This window comes from Typopeltis vanoorti, chromosome 18, assembly GCF_054136105.1.
Source record: "Typopeltis vanoorti isolate ZY-2024b chromosome 18, IOZ_Tvanoo_1.0, whole genome shotgun sequence".
Lineage (NCBI taxonomy): Eukaryota > Metazoa > Arthropoda > Arachnida > Uropygi > Thelyphonidae > Typopeltis > Typopeltis vanoorti.
In genome coordinates this window covers 2410684-2428732 of record NC_143566.1, presented here as the reverse complement: position 1 = coordinate 2428732, position 18049 = coordinate 2410684, and the positions used below count along the sequence as shown (strand labels likewise).

The window sequence follows — 18049 nt, the reverse complement described above, 5'->3', positions numbered from 1 at the left end:
TCCACTTCTACCTTAGTAGAACCTTCTGTGGGACCATAGGCACAAATACGTCTCATTGTCCAGTTCCCCATTCTCATATTTGCCCACGACTCTACTTGAGACTGACTGCCATTCAATAAGATTAGCCTCATATTTTGTGTTGAATTCTATGGCTACTCCTTCTTTTCCTTGATTGTCATTGCCTGAATATAACATTTTGTATTTATTGCTCAGAAAGATCTCACCAGTTTTGGTCTTTTTTGTTTCAGTCACCCGTATTATGTCGATCTGGTACTTATCTAATTCCTCAGCTAGCTCCATTTCTTTCCCATTCAGGCTTCTTACGTTGATAGTACCGATCTTTAACTCTGGTGATGTTGAGTTGGGGTTTGTTTTCAGATTTGTTCCAGTAGCTGACTTTTCGCTGTTCGCCCTGGTTCCCTGGCGAAAACAACGGGTGCCTTGTTTAACCGGGCGACGCCCCAGCCGGCATGAAATTTTGTCATGTTGTACCATCATTTTTTATTTTGGTTTAACCAATAAGAATACAATTTGGTCGGCTAAATCCCAAATTGCCAGCCCATCCTTGTTCGTTCAGTATCAAAATAGATACCCAACAGGGTGCACCACGAGAACATGAGGATTGGACATTAGGTCAGAAGCCCTGGTCGGTTCTCCGCATTCCTTTAAAGGCTATGTGGAGGTCTCCTCTCAGTTATACAGCTTTGACCATTAAGCACCCCCTCCTCTTTATTGATTTACTTATTCAAAATCAGTTGTTACTAAAAAAACTTTAAAAAAAAATGTAAGAATCTGATATCGTTAAATAGCAGATATCCTAGAGAACAGTGGTGTACCATGGGACTCAGTACTCGGTCTTCTGTTGTTTAATTTGTATATCAATGATATAGCAAATGATATGACAGGAAATATTCACTTGTTTGCTGATGCTAAACTGGAAAGAGAAATGGTAAATGAAGGTGATGCAGACTTCCTGCAGAAAAATTTAAATAAACTAGCAGTATCTATAAAAGTTAAATAGCTGCTAGCTGGAATGTGGCAAATGTAAAGTAATACATTCGTTCAGCATCCAGGTAGCCTTAGTTGGTTTTCTGTGTTCCTTAAAAGGCTGCATAGAGATACTTCCTGCAAGTTATCTAGCTTTGGCCGTTTTTATAGATTTATGTAACAAAAACATTCTTCCAATCTAGTACTTTATCCCTTCTGAATTATGTGATCTGGCTTTAATGTAAAATTCTATGCCTTCATGACAGAACTTTGTTTGATTTTCATCTACTTTATCTGCCTATTTATATTTCTGATTCCTAATAGCTTTTTCTATTTAGAATATGAAATAAACTTAACAGTTCATCATGGATGTTTCTATCACAATACTATTAATGGCTACCTTATTTAGCAGTTTTTTAATATATCTTCGCCCTAAATGGGGGGGTCTGAAGAAGGTATTCTTCTCAAGATACTTAAGACAGTATCACTGCAGAGACCAGGTATGAACCTCAGAATTCTAAAATCCTGATGAAATTGAGATTCTAATTGTAAGTTTCATCAACTGCATAGAATATGCAGAGATTTAGTGAAGTTTAGTCAGTCTGCAGCAATCAAATCTCCTGCCTATATCTTAATGTTGGTGAATCCTTCAGTAGTCGATAAGGAACTGTGTGTCTGTGTGACAATCCAACTTGTACAAGTTGTAGAAATGCTGGAGCAAAGGTAAGTTTTATTTTTTGTGATGTTTTTGAAAAATTTCAAGCATTTCACTGAAAATTTATTAGTGCTAATGAGACTGACTGCATAGTAATTATACTGTAGAAGTTGAAAGGTTAATAGGTTTGTAGTAAATTTTGTATATTATATAGTTAATGAAGGCAAAATAACAGTTAGAAATAGAACAACCAGCTGCATGGTTGAAAAGCTGTGTGTGTGTGTGTGTGTGTGTGTGTGTGTGTGTGTGTGTGTGTGTGTGTGTGTGTGTGTGTGTGTGTGTGTGTGTGTGGATTTTTCTAAGATGGTTTGTTGTCTGTCATGTAATACATATGCATGGATGAATGTGGAAGATGTGTTTGATATTGAGCAAGAGAAATAAGAAGGTGAGTGGTCTGCAGAAAATGTGATATTTTAATGGACTGCAGTGATTTAGAAAGTCAAAAACAAGAAGTTATGAATATTAGATGAAATGCAAAAGACAGTAATAGATAAGACTAAGAATTCTAACAGCTAGAAGAGTAAGTAAAAAAAAAAGAATGCAGAGAATGTGAATATATGGAAATGACTAAAAAAATAAAAGCAAGCATAATTGTGGGAATGAAAGTGAGCCAACTAACTGAGCAAAAGTGGGAGTGACTATGGGAACGGATGAAAGACTCACAGATGGAGTGGAAGTGGGAGTGACTGTGGGAATGGAAGAAAGCTTAACTGATGGAGCAAAAGTGAAAGCAAATGCCAATATAAAAGAGCACAACTGCTGGAAATGCAAGAATTGAAGAATGAAATGATTAAGATGAGAAATGAGATAAGGTACGAGGTTTGTACAGGAAATTCCTAAACCTTTTAAATAAAAATTTTCCTGTCTAACTATTTGGCCTTGCCGCCTTCAAAGTACTCTCCTCCACTTTGTATACACCAGCATTTCTTCCATCCTTTGAAACATTTCTGGAATGCTTCTTTCTGGATACTGTACAGTTCAACTAGTTGTTTTTTTTTTTTATCGAGTCAATTGACTCAAAAACTACCATGTCTATTAACATGTTGACTGCCATATGCAACAAGTGTGCCTCATACACACCTTCCGCTAGCAGCATGTGATACATATCTGTTTCACAGGTTAATGGCCATGTGGTGTTCTTATTGTTGGCACAGTCTTACTTGGCTACTATTTTATTTTATTTATTTTATTTTATTTTTTTTTTTATCCTGGCTTTTATGAAGAAATCTTTTGTCAAGCTGTTTATATGAGTTCCAATATGAAGGGGGGGGAACCTTTCTCTTTTCCTTTATTTTTTTGAGGTAATCGATGAACTGACTGGATATCTTTTGGTTCAATGAAAGCACCAATTGAACTACCATGTCTATTAACATGTTGACTGCCATATGCAACAAGTGTGCCTCACACACATTTTCTGCTAGCACTATGTGAAACAGATATGTTTCACAGGTTAATGGCCACGTGGTGTTCTTATTGTTGGCACAGTCTTACTTTGCTCAGCAGGTCATGTGAAACACATGCATGTCACATTGAATAAACATCTAAACAAAAATTTGTTTTCACATCACGGTTAAGTGATATGAAATCACTATAATAACATAATATGACGATTCAGCATAGTGGCCTGTAAAGATGGAAAAAAAATTAGTATCGCGGCAGTTAACGTGTTAAATGTCCAGTCAATGCAGTTTCTGAAAGGCTACAATATGCAAATTATGGAAACAACTACTGTGTTAAAGTAAAACTTTAGTTTAATATAAACCAAATTAGACACTCAATGTTTCAACCTTCACATTAAGGTCATCATCTGGATTATACACATATATACAAAGAAACAAGCTGTACTACAATCTACATGGCATGCTAAGTTACTGACCAACCGTTACAACTATTGGCCTGACATCTAGTAAAAAAAAAAAAAAAACTTACTACATCAAAGTTAGAGTCCTATTATTATTATTATCCATTAGGTTACAAAATTAAATGAAGCTGGAGAGCAACATGTTTACAAAAAGGAAAAAATTAATAAATAAAAAATTTATTATTTATATAAGTATGCATATAAATTACAGCCAACTGATATGGATAGTGGCCAATAAAAGCAGAAAAACTGCTTAAAGTCCTAAAGTCCTTAATAAAATTCTTCATAAAACTTCATCAAAAAATAATATAGATTACAGTAAAACCATTGCTAACCCATACATTAAAGGGTTATCAGAGAAAATTAATAGAATTCTACACCATTACAATCTTAATGCCACTTTTAAACCACCTTTAAAATAAAAAACATATTCAACTCCTCTAAAGATCCTCTCTCCCCCCATTGACATATCCTGGAGTTTATTGCATCTATTGCAATAAACATGCAACTTATTCTTACATGTAACTTACCTTATATTGGGGAAAACCGGACGTACAATCCCTATCCGTAAAAAAAGAGCACAAACGACACATTATATTTAACAATTTTGGAAACCAGGCCTCTCAGATCACGATCTTAACACCCTACACCAAATTGATTGGTAAAGTACTTGCTCATTACATCATTAAAAACCTAGTATGAACGAAAATTTAAAGAAGCTTGTGAAATTTTGATTAACCACCCCAATCTTAACAATAATGGTAAGGTCATGTCTAAAAATTTATTAATTATATAAGTATGCATATAAATTACAGCCAACTGGTATGGATAGTGGCCAATAAAAGCTGAAAAATTGCTTAAAGTCCTAAAGTCAGGGTATGCTGAATGTGTGCCATCCAAAATCCCAAGAATTTGGATGGCACACATTCAGCATACCCTGACTTTAGGACTTTAAGCAATTTTTCAGCTTTTATTGGCCACTATCCATACCAGTTGGCTGTAATTTATATGCATACTTATATAATTAATAAATTTTTTATTTATTAATTTTTTTCTCTTTTGTAAACATGTTGCTCACCAGCTTAATTTAATTTTGTAACCTAATGAATAATAATAATAGGACTAGCTTTGATGTAGTAAGGTTTTTTTCCCCACCAGAGGTCAGGCCAATAGTTGTAACGGTTGGTCAGTAACTTTAGCATGCCATGTAGATTGTAGTGCAGCTTGTTTCTTTGTATATATATATGCATACTCCAGATGATGACCTTAAAGTGAAGGTCGAAACGTCGAGTATCTATTTTGGTTTATATTAAACTAAAGTTTTACTCTAACACGGTAGTTGTTTACATAATTTGCATAATGTATTCTGATCACCATGCAAGCATGAAGGAAAGGTTTCTGAAAGGCTGTCTATGGGAAAATCATTTTTATGCAGTTGTTGGTTTAGGAGTGTGTAATGTTTTAGAGAATTTAGTTCTTGCCATAGTTCAGATGTCTCTTCAATTAAGTTATGCTATCTTTCTGTTAGCATTTTTATGCTGTTTTTAATTTCTCTAACAGTCACCAGTACCTCTACAGAATTGTTATTAAACTTAATAAACTCCTCAAGTTTTTCAGAATTTGTGCAGTATGTTTTTCAACTAGTTCTCGAACAAATATGATTAAGCAGTCTTAAGTTCTGTAGTCTATTTTCAAGTAATAGAATTCAAAATGGGCTCGTTGTTGTTGTTGTTGTTGGCTGTTTACCACCTGCTGTTGAAGGTGATATCACTTTGTTTTTCCTACAATATGGACACTTCCACTTGTCATGTTTCACATTTGATTTTTGTTGCCATGTAGCCTTGGACAATCCTGAACAGAGAAAGTGCATCCGTTCAGGATTTCATGAAGTTCCACATGTTATGTGGTTTTCTTCTCCCATTAAGTCTTCCTGGCATTTACAGCACTTCATCTTCTTTCTGGTTTTGGCAATCCTGGTGTGACTGCTAAGATGGCAACTTCCTTTGTTTTCTTGTTGCATGGGGAGCCACTGTTTGCTTCAAGCTTTGAAAACTGACAACTTACATGCTACTTAAAGATACGATTTTACAACAATATTTCTGGCTTGACGAAATGAATTCGTTAGTACACTTTGAATATTAATCCACAAGTAAAAAACTACTTTAGAACTTGCTTGCTACCACAGCACCCTTGAGTCTTCTTTGTGTGGTAAGAAATTGTCCTGTGATTATAATGTTTAACTTTATATTACTGCAATTTTCCCTGTTAAAATTTTAGCACTACTTAAACTTTCATGAACTGTGTTATTTGGTTACAACATTCATTTACTTTGGACAGTCAGTTATATTAATACATAAAAACATATTAGAACTCACCAGAGCCACTCCAAGGAAGAGTAGGTATGCCTGCTGTTTGTGCAACAATTGATGATGCAATTTTATCTCCAAGTGCCCACATAGCTTTATCAGGTGGTCCTACAAAAGTGAAATAACTTAATAAATGAAGAAATAAATTAAAAAAAAAAAAAAAAAACTGTCAACAAGATTCTAAAATTACTTGTACATCATTTTAATACAACATGAAATGCAATATTATTCCAAACACCAAGAAAGTCCTGGAAAAAAAAAATTCTGTTATACATCAAAACAATTCTTCACTAAAATGAAAAAAAAAAAAAAAAAATTAGCACATTAAGAAACAGAAAAGCCATTAGAAACTCAGAATGTGAAAACAAAGCTGGAGGTGATATTCAACCAGAAATGACCAAATACTGAGTTATAAAAGTTTTACAAAATTCAAAATGAATAGTCAGAGATTAAATTTCAGAGATGACTGAAGTAGAGTATGATTAGACTCTCGATGAGCTCTCACAGCATCTGTCAATGTTCAGGAATATAAAACTAATGGCAAGAATTAGAAAGAAATGCCAATACTGAGCAGGCCAGGTAAGATTTATAAAAATGTTTGAGAAGAAACAAAGAAAAACAGTTAAACAACAACTCTGGGAAGAGCAAGATGGGTCCAGACCAATTTTAAGACATGAAATCATGAGAATACAATAAAAATCTGTTTAAGATATGTTGATTTGCAAAAGGCACATAGTAAATTGGCAATAGGAAAAAAAGTCTTTAGTACAACAATTATATGGTGTAAACAAGACATTATATAATGCAATATAGCTACAGTATAGCTATATCAACTAGTGACTTAAACATTGATCTCTTAAACACTGATCACTCCTTCAATAGCAAGAACAATGACATTCTGGTCATTAATGTCAGTTTTTTAGTTAGGCAGGTGAGCTGAGATCTCTATGTCTGTGTGTATATCCTTAGTAATACAAAAATCATCACCATACAGAATCAGATCTCTCTCTGCTTAAACTAACATTTACTTCCAGCCTCTCTTGGCATGAACACATCACATCAATCGCTTCTAAAAATCTAGGTATTCTCTTCTGCACAAGAAGCTATTTTTCACCCACCCAACTACTAGCTCTACACAAACCTCTAATCTAACCACCTTTAGAGCATTGTACATTTGGTGTGGTGTACCTAAAAACTTCATTAAAAATTCTTGATTCTGTTCAGAGCAGAGAAATTTAGCTCATAAATGATTTCTCCCTGATTTAAGTTGTAAAGCAGCAGTTAGAACTGAAGATGCTATATGAGGATGGCATGATGTAAAATTATGTGTAAGACATGGATGCACAGGAAAGGTTAACAAAACAGGTGTTTTGTTGCCAAGATGACAGGAAAGAAACCCAGAGGAAGGAAGACCAAGGTTTAGGTGGATTGATTTGGTCAGCACTGCCTTAGAAGTACAAAATGTTAGATATGACAATACTGGAGTGTTCACAAATAACAGATTGATTTGGAGGAAAATTGTTGACAGGGGATTAATAATAATCTAAACTTAATCATGTTTACATTATTATTAATCTCCTATCTACTCCTGTCAGAGTAACCTGAACACCCCTTGGGGGCACATATCAGGAAATTGATGATGATGAATACTCCACCTCCCTTCACATTATGAAAGGAAATGATATTAAATCTAATACGAAAATCAAAGATATTCAAACTCAGATTTTTTACTTTATGGAGATGTCAGACATTTAAATAAATTTAGTTCAAGTTCTTTGAAATAATATTATGATACAACAATTTTGGAACAGTATTTGCTGTAATAAAAAAATAATAATAAAATAATAAAAAATCAGCTAGCACCTTTTTATTCCTGCATAGGTTGTAGGCGAGGCCGTTTTAGCCCTGTCTAACTTTTGGAGAGTGAGTGAGCAGTTTAATCTCCACTGGTAGCCAATCAGAGATAGTTGGCCCAAGGCTATCACTAATTAAGCAGCCCACAATGAAGATACTGCTCAACAAGTGCTGTCATCTCGTGGTTCCTAACATAATATTTTTAATGTCTGAAATAGTGTGGGTTCTATGATCAATTTTCTTGAGTTTACAGGACAAATAATCCCAGTTTCTGGGAGAAAAAACCTGCTTACCCATGCCAGAGATCAACTAAATCAGGACCCAGTTGAAAAAAAGGCTTAGTAAAAGTTCCTCTAGTTGGCGACTAGACTTGAACTCTATCTTCGGGCGGTTTAGTGCTGAGGAGTGTAAACACCACTTCAACTGAGCTACACAGGCTCTCAGAAAATCAGCAATAAAAATGCAAAATGAAAAGTGGCAGAACATGAAAGCATCCACTGTATTATCAATAGAAAACCTATATAACAAGTCAATAAGGAGACCCCCCCCCTGCATAACTGTATAAAATACCATGTGACAGAAGCAAAATTATCAGGATAAGTAACCTTATATGGTAGGATGCTAACTGACGGAGACCCTGATGTACAACCAAGAATAAAACTTAACTCACACAAATTACTTCTAATGAACGAATCAATATAGGTTATTTTTTATCCAATAACTACATCTTACATCACAAAAATATTACATACATATTAGAATGAGAGAAAAAAACACTTAGTCACTGCATGCAGAGGATGACTTTGCAGGTCTAGATGGGATTTAAACTACCTCTTGTAGTTATAGCAAACTGTTGAAATATGCCTAGCTTGGCATTTATTATCAATTTATTTTAAAATCTTTTACAGTAAAGTGCATATTTGTGCACTCATAAATGCCAGGAATGAGGAAAAGTCAATTTCAAAATACAATATTTTTGAAAAAATTGACTTCAGCCAAAGAAACCTGGAAACCGATGATAAGAATTTTGAAGGTAGCTTGAAAATATTAGTCTAAGTCAACAATGCAGCCACAGTCAAATTTAGAGTATATAATTAAAACAGTAAATCATGTAGCACTTTTAACATTTTCACTTTTGCATAACTGATAAAGGTTTCTTTGTTTATCTGGATTCTACAAAAGGATTTGACAAAGTGCAACAAAAAAGCTGATATTTAAGTTATAGCATATTGGTTTAGATGTCAGGGTAGTGAACTGGGTTGGGGATCGGCTGTATGATAGATAGAGAGTTGTGTATGATGGAGCAGTATCAAGGAAGAGAAGATTACAAGTGGTTTCCACAAGGAACAGCACTGGGACCTGTATTGTTTAACCTTTATATCAATGACATTGTCAATGGACTGCAAGGGGACATTCAGTTGTTTGCAGATGATGTGAAGCTGGGAAGGGTTATTAGTAATAGTGCAGATGTGGTAGCCCTACAAGATGATCTGAATAAACTGGAAAGGTGGCCAAATGAATGGGAGTATCAGTTTAATGAAACTAAATGTAAAGTTTTGAATCTATCAATAGGAGACACCATACTCTATTTATGGAAGTGTACTAGAGGTAGTGGAGGAGGCAAGAGACCTTGAGGTGATTGACAGAACCTTGCAGTTTGGGGGGGGGGAGACATGTGTATGATGGAGCAGTATCAAGGAAGAGAAGATTACAAGTGGTTTCCACAAGGAACAGCACTGGGACCTGTATTGTTTAACCTTTATATCAATGACATTGTCAATGGACTGCAAGGGGACATTCAGTTGTTTGCAGATGATGTGAAGCTGGGAAGGGTTATTAGTAATAGTGCAGATGTGGTAGCCCTACAAGATGATCTGAATAAACTGGAAAGGTGGCCAAATGAATGGGAGTATCAGTTTAATGAAACTAAATGTAAAGTTTTGAATCTATCAATAGGAGACACCATACTCTATTTATGGAAGTGTACTAGAGGTAGTGGAGGAGGCAAGAGACCTTGAGGTGATTGACAGAACCTTGCAGTTTGGGGGGGGGGGAGACATCACAAATGCAGTGAAGATAATCCAGAGGACTGCTGAAATACTGACTAACAGAGATAGAAGAATGGTAATTCCATTGTATAAAGCCTTGATCACACGACATCTGGATTGTTGTGTTGAGATTTGGTCACAGAGATGAAGGTGATATATTATATTAACCTCAGAAAGGGCTCTCAGGGGACCTCGTAACCCCTAGAGAGCGCATCCCCTGGATGGCGGATAGGGGAGCCCACCATGTGTGTGTGTGTGTACATGCACGTGCGTGTGTGTGTGTGTGTATATATATATATGGTGGGGTGGTCCGAATATACTGAATAAGGATTCGTGGACCAACAGGGCCATAAGGGGCAATCATCTTGATTGTAAGGGAAGCGGCACTCCCATGGACCCCTAGCTGGATCTATCCTCTCCTTCTTCTACTTTGAGGAAGATCCACTTGCTTTAATCTTTCCTATAAGGCCTTATCAGCCAACTCTTCTTACTTTATGACCCTTATGCTATTAGAGTACTCGAGGGCCATGGGGTCTTTTCATTTACAAATCATACAAAGAAAATAAATGAAAATACAAATATAGAAAATGAATGGCATAACAAATAGGAACACATACAGCATATGAAGCAAAAGAAAGGGTGCACAAGCAGATAACAAAACTGATATTAGAACTGTGCAATGTTATGAGGATAGGCTGAGGGCATGTGGACTACAAAGTTTGAGAAACCATCCTTGAAAGTTACGAATGGAAGTGGCGAGCAACAGGTGAGGAGTACTTTTTTTTTTTTTTTTTTTTTACACGAAATAAGATAGTGAGAGCACAAACATTGAATGAGCTTAAGGTGTGATACCATAGACCTATGATGTCTATGATAGGCCTCTTCCATGATAATCTCAGTTCCATGGAATTCCTGAATAATAATAAAATTTGTGTGGCTAACAGCTCATTTTGTGTTTCAAACATTAATATAGCTGATATAAACTATAAACACTTAAAATTTAACATTAATTTCATACTCTTTTAATTCATTTTTTTTCATATATTATATATATATATATATAGCCACACACACACACACACACACACAAACAGGTCCCTATTATTCTTTACTTGTATACTTTTTCATGTGTTGTTTTGTGTTCGTAGTATTTGTTTCCTGCAAAATCCTTTGTGTTTCATCATTAAAGCAAGATTTCCAGTTCATTTTTTTTCTATTTCTCCATAATTTTAATTTCCTCAGTTCTGTTTTTTTTTACCACTATTTCCTCTGTTTATATATGAGACAAAGAAAAACAAATATGCCATACATGTATTATTCTGTCATCAGTTACAACTTCTTACCATTTTCTTTGTTTACTTATTGTGACATGCTTTACTAGGAACTTCAGTTCACTATAATAAAGGTTTGGAACTTATTTGTAATTATTACTGTTTGTAATAATTACAAATTCTTCTACTCGAAAATTTCAAAGGAATAAAAACTGGACAGCCCAAATGATAATTAAATGGAATTGGAAAAAAGGACTATGAACTGGATACGGATCGGAACAGTAAACATAAGAGGGTATCAATCACAAGATCAAAGAAATACAAAAAGCCCTAACAGAAATGAAATAGAAATAATAGTAATTTCAGAAACAAAGAAAAAAATCAAAAGGCTCTACAGGACTACAGTTAAATATATAGTGACATACCCAATGAAAAAAAAGCAACTGCAGGTATAGCCATCATGTCGGTAATAAATGGAAAAACAAAATTAAATCATATAACTGGCCTGGTTGGCCGAGTGGTTAGCATATCTGCTCTCAAGCGAAAAGGCTGCAGGTTTGAATCCCACACTGGGCATGGATGTTTGTGATTGTCTGTGAAAATACTAATGGTGGTGGTGGTGATGGACGATAGATGGTATTGGTGTAGTTGCAGTTCACTGGTGGATTGAGTGGTGGAGACAGAGTTGTAGAGTAGGTGCCCTCCCTCGATGAGTCTTTGGACTCCCTGGTGTCACGTAATAATAATGATGATAATAATAATAAATATTACAATAATATATGCACCCGAAGAAGGGAAAAAAAATCTGAAACAAGAATTCTATAAAAACCTCCAAAACTTAATTCAGAACACAAATAAACAAGATTACTTAATCACTGCAGGTGATTTCAATGCTAGAATTGGATCAAATACATTTAAAGATTTAATAGGTAATCAAGGAGAAAAACACTATAAATAACAATGGAAGAAAACTCAGGGAATTTGTGGCCTATAACTTGGCCTGCTTGGCCAAGTGTTAGCATATCCGTTCTCCAGCCAAAAGGCTGCAGGTTTGAATCCTGCCGTGGGCATGGATGTTTGTGATTGTCTGTGAAAATACTAGTGGTGGATGTCGTTGGTGTAGATGATGATTGTAGTTGCGGTTCATTGTAGTTGGTGAATTGAGTGGTAGAGACAGATGAGAGACCTCCCTCAATGAGTATTTTGACTCCCTGGAGGTGTCTAGTAATAATAATAATAATAATATAATAGTTTGAAAATCACCAACAATGTATTTAAACAAAGATATACATAAATATACATGGGAAGCCAGGGGATATAAAAGCATCACTGACTATATAATAGTGGGTAAAAAATTAAAGATGATAAGAAAGTGCAGGGTATACAGAGGATGCATTATCAAATCAAACCATGATTTATTAATCAGTACTATTAAGATCCCGAACAAGAGAAATAGAAACAATACAAGAACACAAAAACAAAAGCAGGACCAATTTAAGATTACAGCAAGATAACATCAGAACTATATCAAAGAAGACTTACAAATCATACAAAGAAAATAAATGAAAATACAGATATAGAAAATGAATGGCAAAACAAATAGGAACACATACAGCATATGAAGCAATGGAAACAAAACTGTAAAGAAAAAGGAAAGGACTCAGAATCTGGAACCCAGAAAGAGAATCTTTAATAAGAAAGAAAAAAGAAACATTATTATTATTATTATTACCCCAAGACCTCATGGAGTCAAAGACTCATCTGGGAGGTCCTTTTATCACACACACAGCTCATCATACCGTGCCTTGAACACATTCAAACTCCTTGCAGACACCACACTCTCAGGCAAGGCATTCCAATCATTTACAACTCTGCGTGAAAAAAACTTGCCCCTCACTCCCCTACTCACACCCTCTTTATATAGTTTCCAGGGATGACCTCTGGTTCTCCCCCGATCTCCCACTATTTTCTGAAGAACTTCTCCAGCATTGATCCTATAACAACCTACTTACCAACTTGTAGGTCTCTATCATATCTCCCCTCTTCCTCCTGTCCACCAGACTGCAAATTACATCTTCTCAATCTTTCCTCATATTTGACATTCCAGAAATCAGAAACTACCTCAGTCAATCGCCTTTGGACCCTTTCCAACATTTCTTCATCCGTCTGAAAACCAGGTGACCAAATCTGGGCACAATAGTCCATGTGTGGCCTAATCAAAGCCTTATACAACGGAACAAGAATCTTCCTACTTCTACATGTCAGTGTCCTTCGTATCATTCCCAGAAACCTTTGTGTTGTCTTCACAATTTTGACTATGTGTCCCCTAAATTTCAGATCCTTATCCACTATCACCCCGATCTCTTATTTCTTCCACCTCCAACAATATATCCTCACCAAGCATAAATTCTGCATCCCATCTTTGTTTTTCAAATTTTAAAAACTTACATTTTGCAACACTGAACTCACATCTCCATTTCCATGCCAAATCACTCAATTTATTCAAGTCATCTTGTAAGGCCACAACATCTTCACTACTCTTCATGGTTCGTCCCAACTTTGCATCATCTGCAAACAACTGAATATCTCCATCCAAATCTTCACCTATATTGTTAATATACAAGTTAAACAATAATGGCCTGAAAACAGACCCCTGAGGCTCTCCACTAGTGAATTCCTTTTCCTGGATATCGCTCCCCCATACACAACTTGTTGATACCTATCAGATAGCCAGTCTCCAATCCAATGCACTAATCTAATATCCAACCCCATCTGCTGTAGTTTGACTATCAATTTATCATGAGGTACTCTATCAAAAGCCTTTGTGAAATCTAAGCATATTACTGTGTATCTTTCAACTCTGTCCAAGGAAGCAGTCACTTTATTGTAATAAGTAAGTAGATTACTAAAGCATGACCTCCCTTTAGCAAATCCATGCTGTCCATCAAAGATAATACCATTATTGTCAACTCAACTCTGGATCCTTAGTTTTCACAAGCTTCTCCAACAACTTAACCACAACACCTGACACACAGATAGGCCTATAGTTTGATGCTTGAGTTCGATCACCACCTTTATGAAGCGGCACAATCTTGCCCTCCTTCCACTCCGTAGGGACTTGACTGACTGCAAGACTCAAAAAAATATGTCAAGACAGGTGTCAACTCCCTGGCACATTCCTTCGGAATATGTTGTGATATATTATCAAGTCTCACAGCCTTATTAACATCTAGTTTACTTAACTCCCCATACACCTCTTGCTCACTTACAGTCAGTCTGTCCTCCCCATCATCTACAGCTCTCAATCTCTCCATGAAGTCACATTCACAAGATTGAAAGACCTTTATGAATTGCTCATTAAGTATCTCCACCACACATTCTGCAACAGTTGTCTTTATACCATTTCCTCCAATCAATGTTATCCCTCCATCATCATTCTTTCTTTTGCTGTCTACATATCGAAAGAACTCCTAAGGATTCTTTTTGGCTTCATTAGTTAACTGCTGTTCATACCTCTCGTAAGCTACCCTCACCAACCAAGTCACCCTCCATGCCTGGTCTTTGTAGACCTCATGGAATTGGTTATTTTGCTTCTCTTATGCTGCCTCCACAATGCCCTCTTTCTGTGTATCACATGCTTAATCTCATTATTCATCCATCTCACACCTAACTTATTTATACCTTCTCGCTCTTGGAATACACTTAGACATTTGCATCTACTAGATAGTTTTTGAAAATTCCCCAAGCTGCATTGATCTCTTTTCCAGCTAACTCCTCATTCCATGCTACACCTGCAAGCTGTCTCCTGAGCTCTTCATAATCACCCCACCCTTGTAGTTCCACATATATCCTCACACTGCCGGCAACCACCCAGGTAATCACCTCATGGTCACTTTCACCAATTGGTGGATGATTTGACACCTCATTTATAACTACATCCTCTGATGGGATGACCAAATCCAAGACCCTCAATCCTCGCGTGCCCTCTGTTACATACTGTCTGAGGTAGTTTTCCTTCAAAATCTCAAGAAACTCATTTTCTTTACTTCCAGTTGCTATCTCATCATTCCAGTCTATATTACCATAATTAAAATCACCCATAATGATCACCCTTTTCTTATTTGCTTTTCTAATTTGATCATACATATCATTATCACCACCATCCACATTAACTGGTCTATAACAACATCCAACCAAGTATTTGATTCCATTCACCTCTATCTCACATCATACTGCCTCATAACCACTGGCACTATTTCCCTCTTGCATCTCTACTTTGTATGGACATAACTCTTTCTCTATCATCAAGAGCACACCCTTTTTACCCCTTCTGTCCTCACAAAAGACATCATACCCTTCCATCTCTATTCCTGTCAGGATGTCTTCTTCCAGCCATGTCTCACTTATTCTGACAATTTTTGGGTGAACAGACACAATTAGTGCAACCATTTCATCTGCCTTGTTTCTTATACTTCTAGCATTTGTATACAAACACAACAGCTCATTTCTGGATCTACAGCTAGTTCCACTGATACCACTCACTCGATGTGATCTCTCCATGATCAACTGGGGCCATTTCCCTTTCTGCTTATTCATTTTAAAACCCTTTTCAATTCCAACTGTTTCCTCTTGATCCCAGGTTATCCCATTTCTTTCTTGTCTACACATTCTCTCACCTCCTCTCGGAGTATCCACCTTTCTTGGTTGTCCACCCTGAGCCTCTCCGTTTCCCTGTTCCTCTTGCACACCCATTCTCTCATTTTCTACACTCACACCACTCACTTCCTCATTCATAACCACCTCTTTAATCTCTCCTGTCTTACTTTCCTGCTTTTCCATATCACTTCCCGCTTGATCTGATTCATTCTCTCTCACTCTACCTTCCAGCAGCAGTCTCTCCAAGCAACTCACACAATAACTACTCAAATGCAGTCCATCGCTCCCATACAGTTCACTTCTTCTTTCAAACTCATTCCATACATTAACAAACTGTACTTCCATCTCCTCACACATTTCAGCCAGCATATCATTCATAATCCTTGCTCTCCGCTCATCTCACCACAGTCATACCTAGGCAACACACTGACTACCCTTCCTGTCACACTATTCTCCTTTATCTTTCCAAGCAGTCTCCTGACATTCATTTTGACATGCTCTTTGTTCTCTCTCAAATCATTCATGCCGATTAAAACCATTAACTCCTTTGTTCGCTCCCTCCTCATATCCAATGCCTCAATCACTCGACTCATTTTACCGCCTGGAAAACATACCTTGTGCATCCTATCATCCAGCACACCTTTAATAATGGAGTCACCATATAACGCCACTTGCTCATCTTTTGGTAACTCTTTTGTGTCATCATGATTAGTTTTAATAGTTTTTACCCGAATTTTCTTAATTTCATTCCGCATCCATTTCATCTCTTTCCTCATCCAATCCAATTCAACTTCCAAATCTCGCATCACATTCTCTCTATCATTCATTCTTTCTAATTTTCTAACTCACAACACCCTCTTCTCACTTTCACTCTCATTCATCCTTCTGTGTTTCCGTACTTCCAGTCCAACATGCGTCTGACTTTCACCATCATTCATTCTTTCGATTTTTTCCACTTTCGATTCCTGCATCACGCCATTTCCAGTTTCATCCGTTCTCTCAATTTCTTTTCCTTCCACCACTCTTGCCTCACTTTCGTCCTTATTAACATCCGTTACAGTTTTTAAATCACTCGTTTTCTTTTTTACTGATTTTATAACATTCTTTCACCTCTCTTTCACACCATCCTTCTCTTTCAAATGTGCACTCAATTTCCCTGCGACATTCTTGTTATTAACACTTTCTGTCATCAATTTCATATTTGCAATCATCAATTCCTCGTTCAGGTCACACTTCGCACACACACCCTCCTTGCATCTGCCCTAAACATCCACAAATCATTTATGTAATCGAAAGAATACATATAACACACCTCACACTTAACGAAACGACTGAAGTCCACCGCCGTGTTTAATCTGCCGATTACCACTCTAAAGTCTAATAATAACAACGAATTCGTAATTAAGTTTAAATAAAATCTCCCACACTAATAATAATGGTAGTGCACAACTTTTACAGCAGCTCTTACTCAAACAAAAACTCATATATACTTAATTATTCCAAGAATACTTATCTCAATCTGGATCTCTTTTTATACACGTCTGCTACGCTTGGTAGATGATTAAAGCTGGATATCTTAAAGCTTAAATGACAGAACCATAGGAAATGAAATAGAATATAAAAGAATTACAGCAATAACCAGAAGAGAAACCAGGAAAATCAGAAGCCAAGACTGGGAAAAATTTGTATCAAGATTACAGAATGACATAAATGGACCTCAACTAAAGAGCTATAAAATCATTAAAAAAGTGACTCAAGAAACAAAGAATAATCTACAATTAGAAGGCCCCTCCCCAAAAGAATAGACCAATCACTACACCCAGCTTCTAAACAATAATTATCAAATTGAAATAAAACAAGTAATAAGTCAAGAAACAAATGAAGAACCAATACAGTTTTAATGATCTAAAGAAAATATTGGAAAAACAAAAAAATAGAAAAGCTACATAAGACAGAATAAATTCAGAATTATACAAATACAGCTCCAAACCATTTCAATTATTATTATTATTCAGGCCTCCATGGAGTCAAAAGACTCATTGTGGGAGGTCCTTCCTAAGAAACACAAAGTCTATCATACCACTCCTTAAACTCATTGACCATTCTCGCTCTCACCACTCCATCAAGCAATGCATTCCTTGGTTCAACCACCCTCCATGCAAAGAAACCACTCCTCACCCGCTTGCTCACAGTTTCCTTTCATAACTTCCAGGGATGGCCTCTTGTCATCACTCTTTCCCGCTGTTCAACCAAGCGAAAGAGCTCCCCAGTGTCAACCCTGTAACCACCTC

The 18049-nt window shown here is 36.3% G+C and overlaps 1 protein-coding gene across 1 annotated transcript in view; it reads right to left on the bottom strand.

The window, feature by feature from the left end:
* ACC (acetyl-CoA carboxylase) overlaps window positions 1-18049 on the bottom strand; it is a 1393224-nt gene that overhangs the window by 1265230 nt on the left and 109945 nt on the right. Inside the window, exon 8 of the mRNA XM_090408519.1 lies at window positions 5939-6037. Within this exon, the coding sequence (XP_090264645.1) occupies window positions 5939-6037 (99 nt within the window). The remainder of the gene's footprint in view (window positions 1-5938; window positions 6038-18049) is intronic.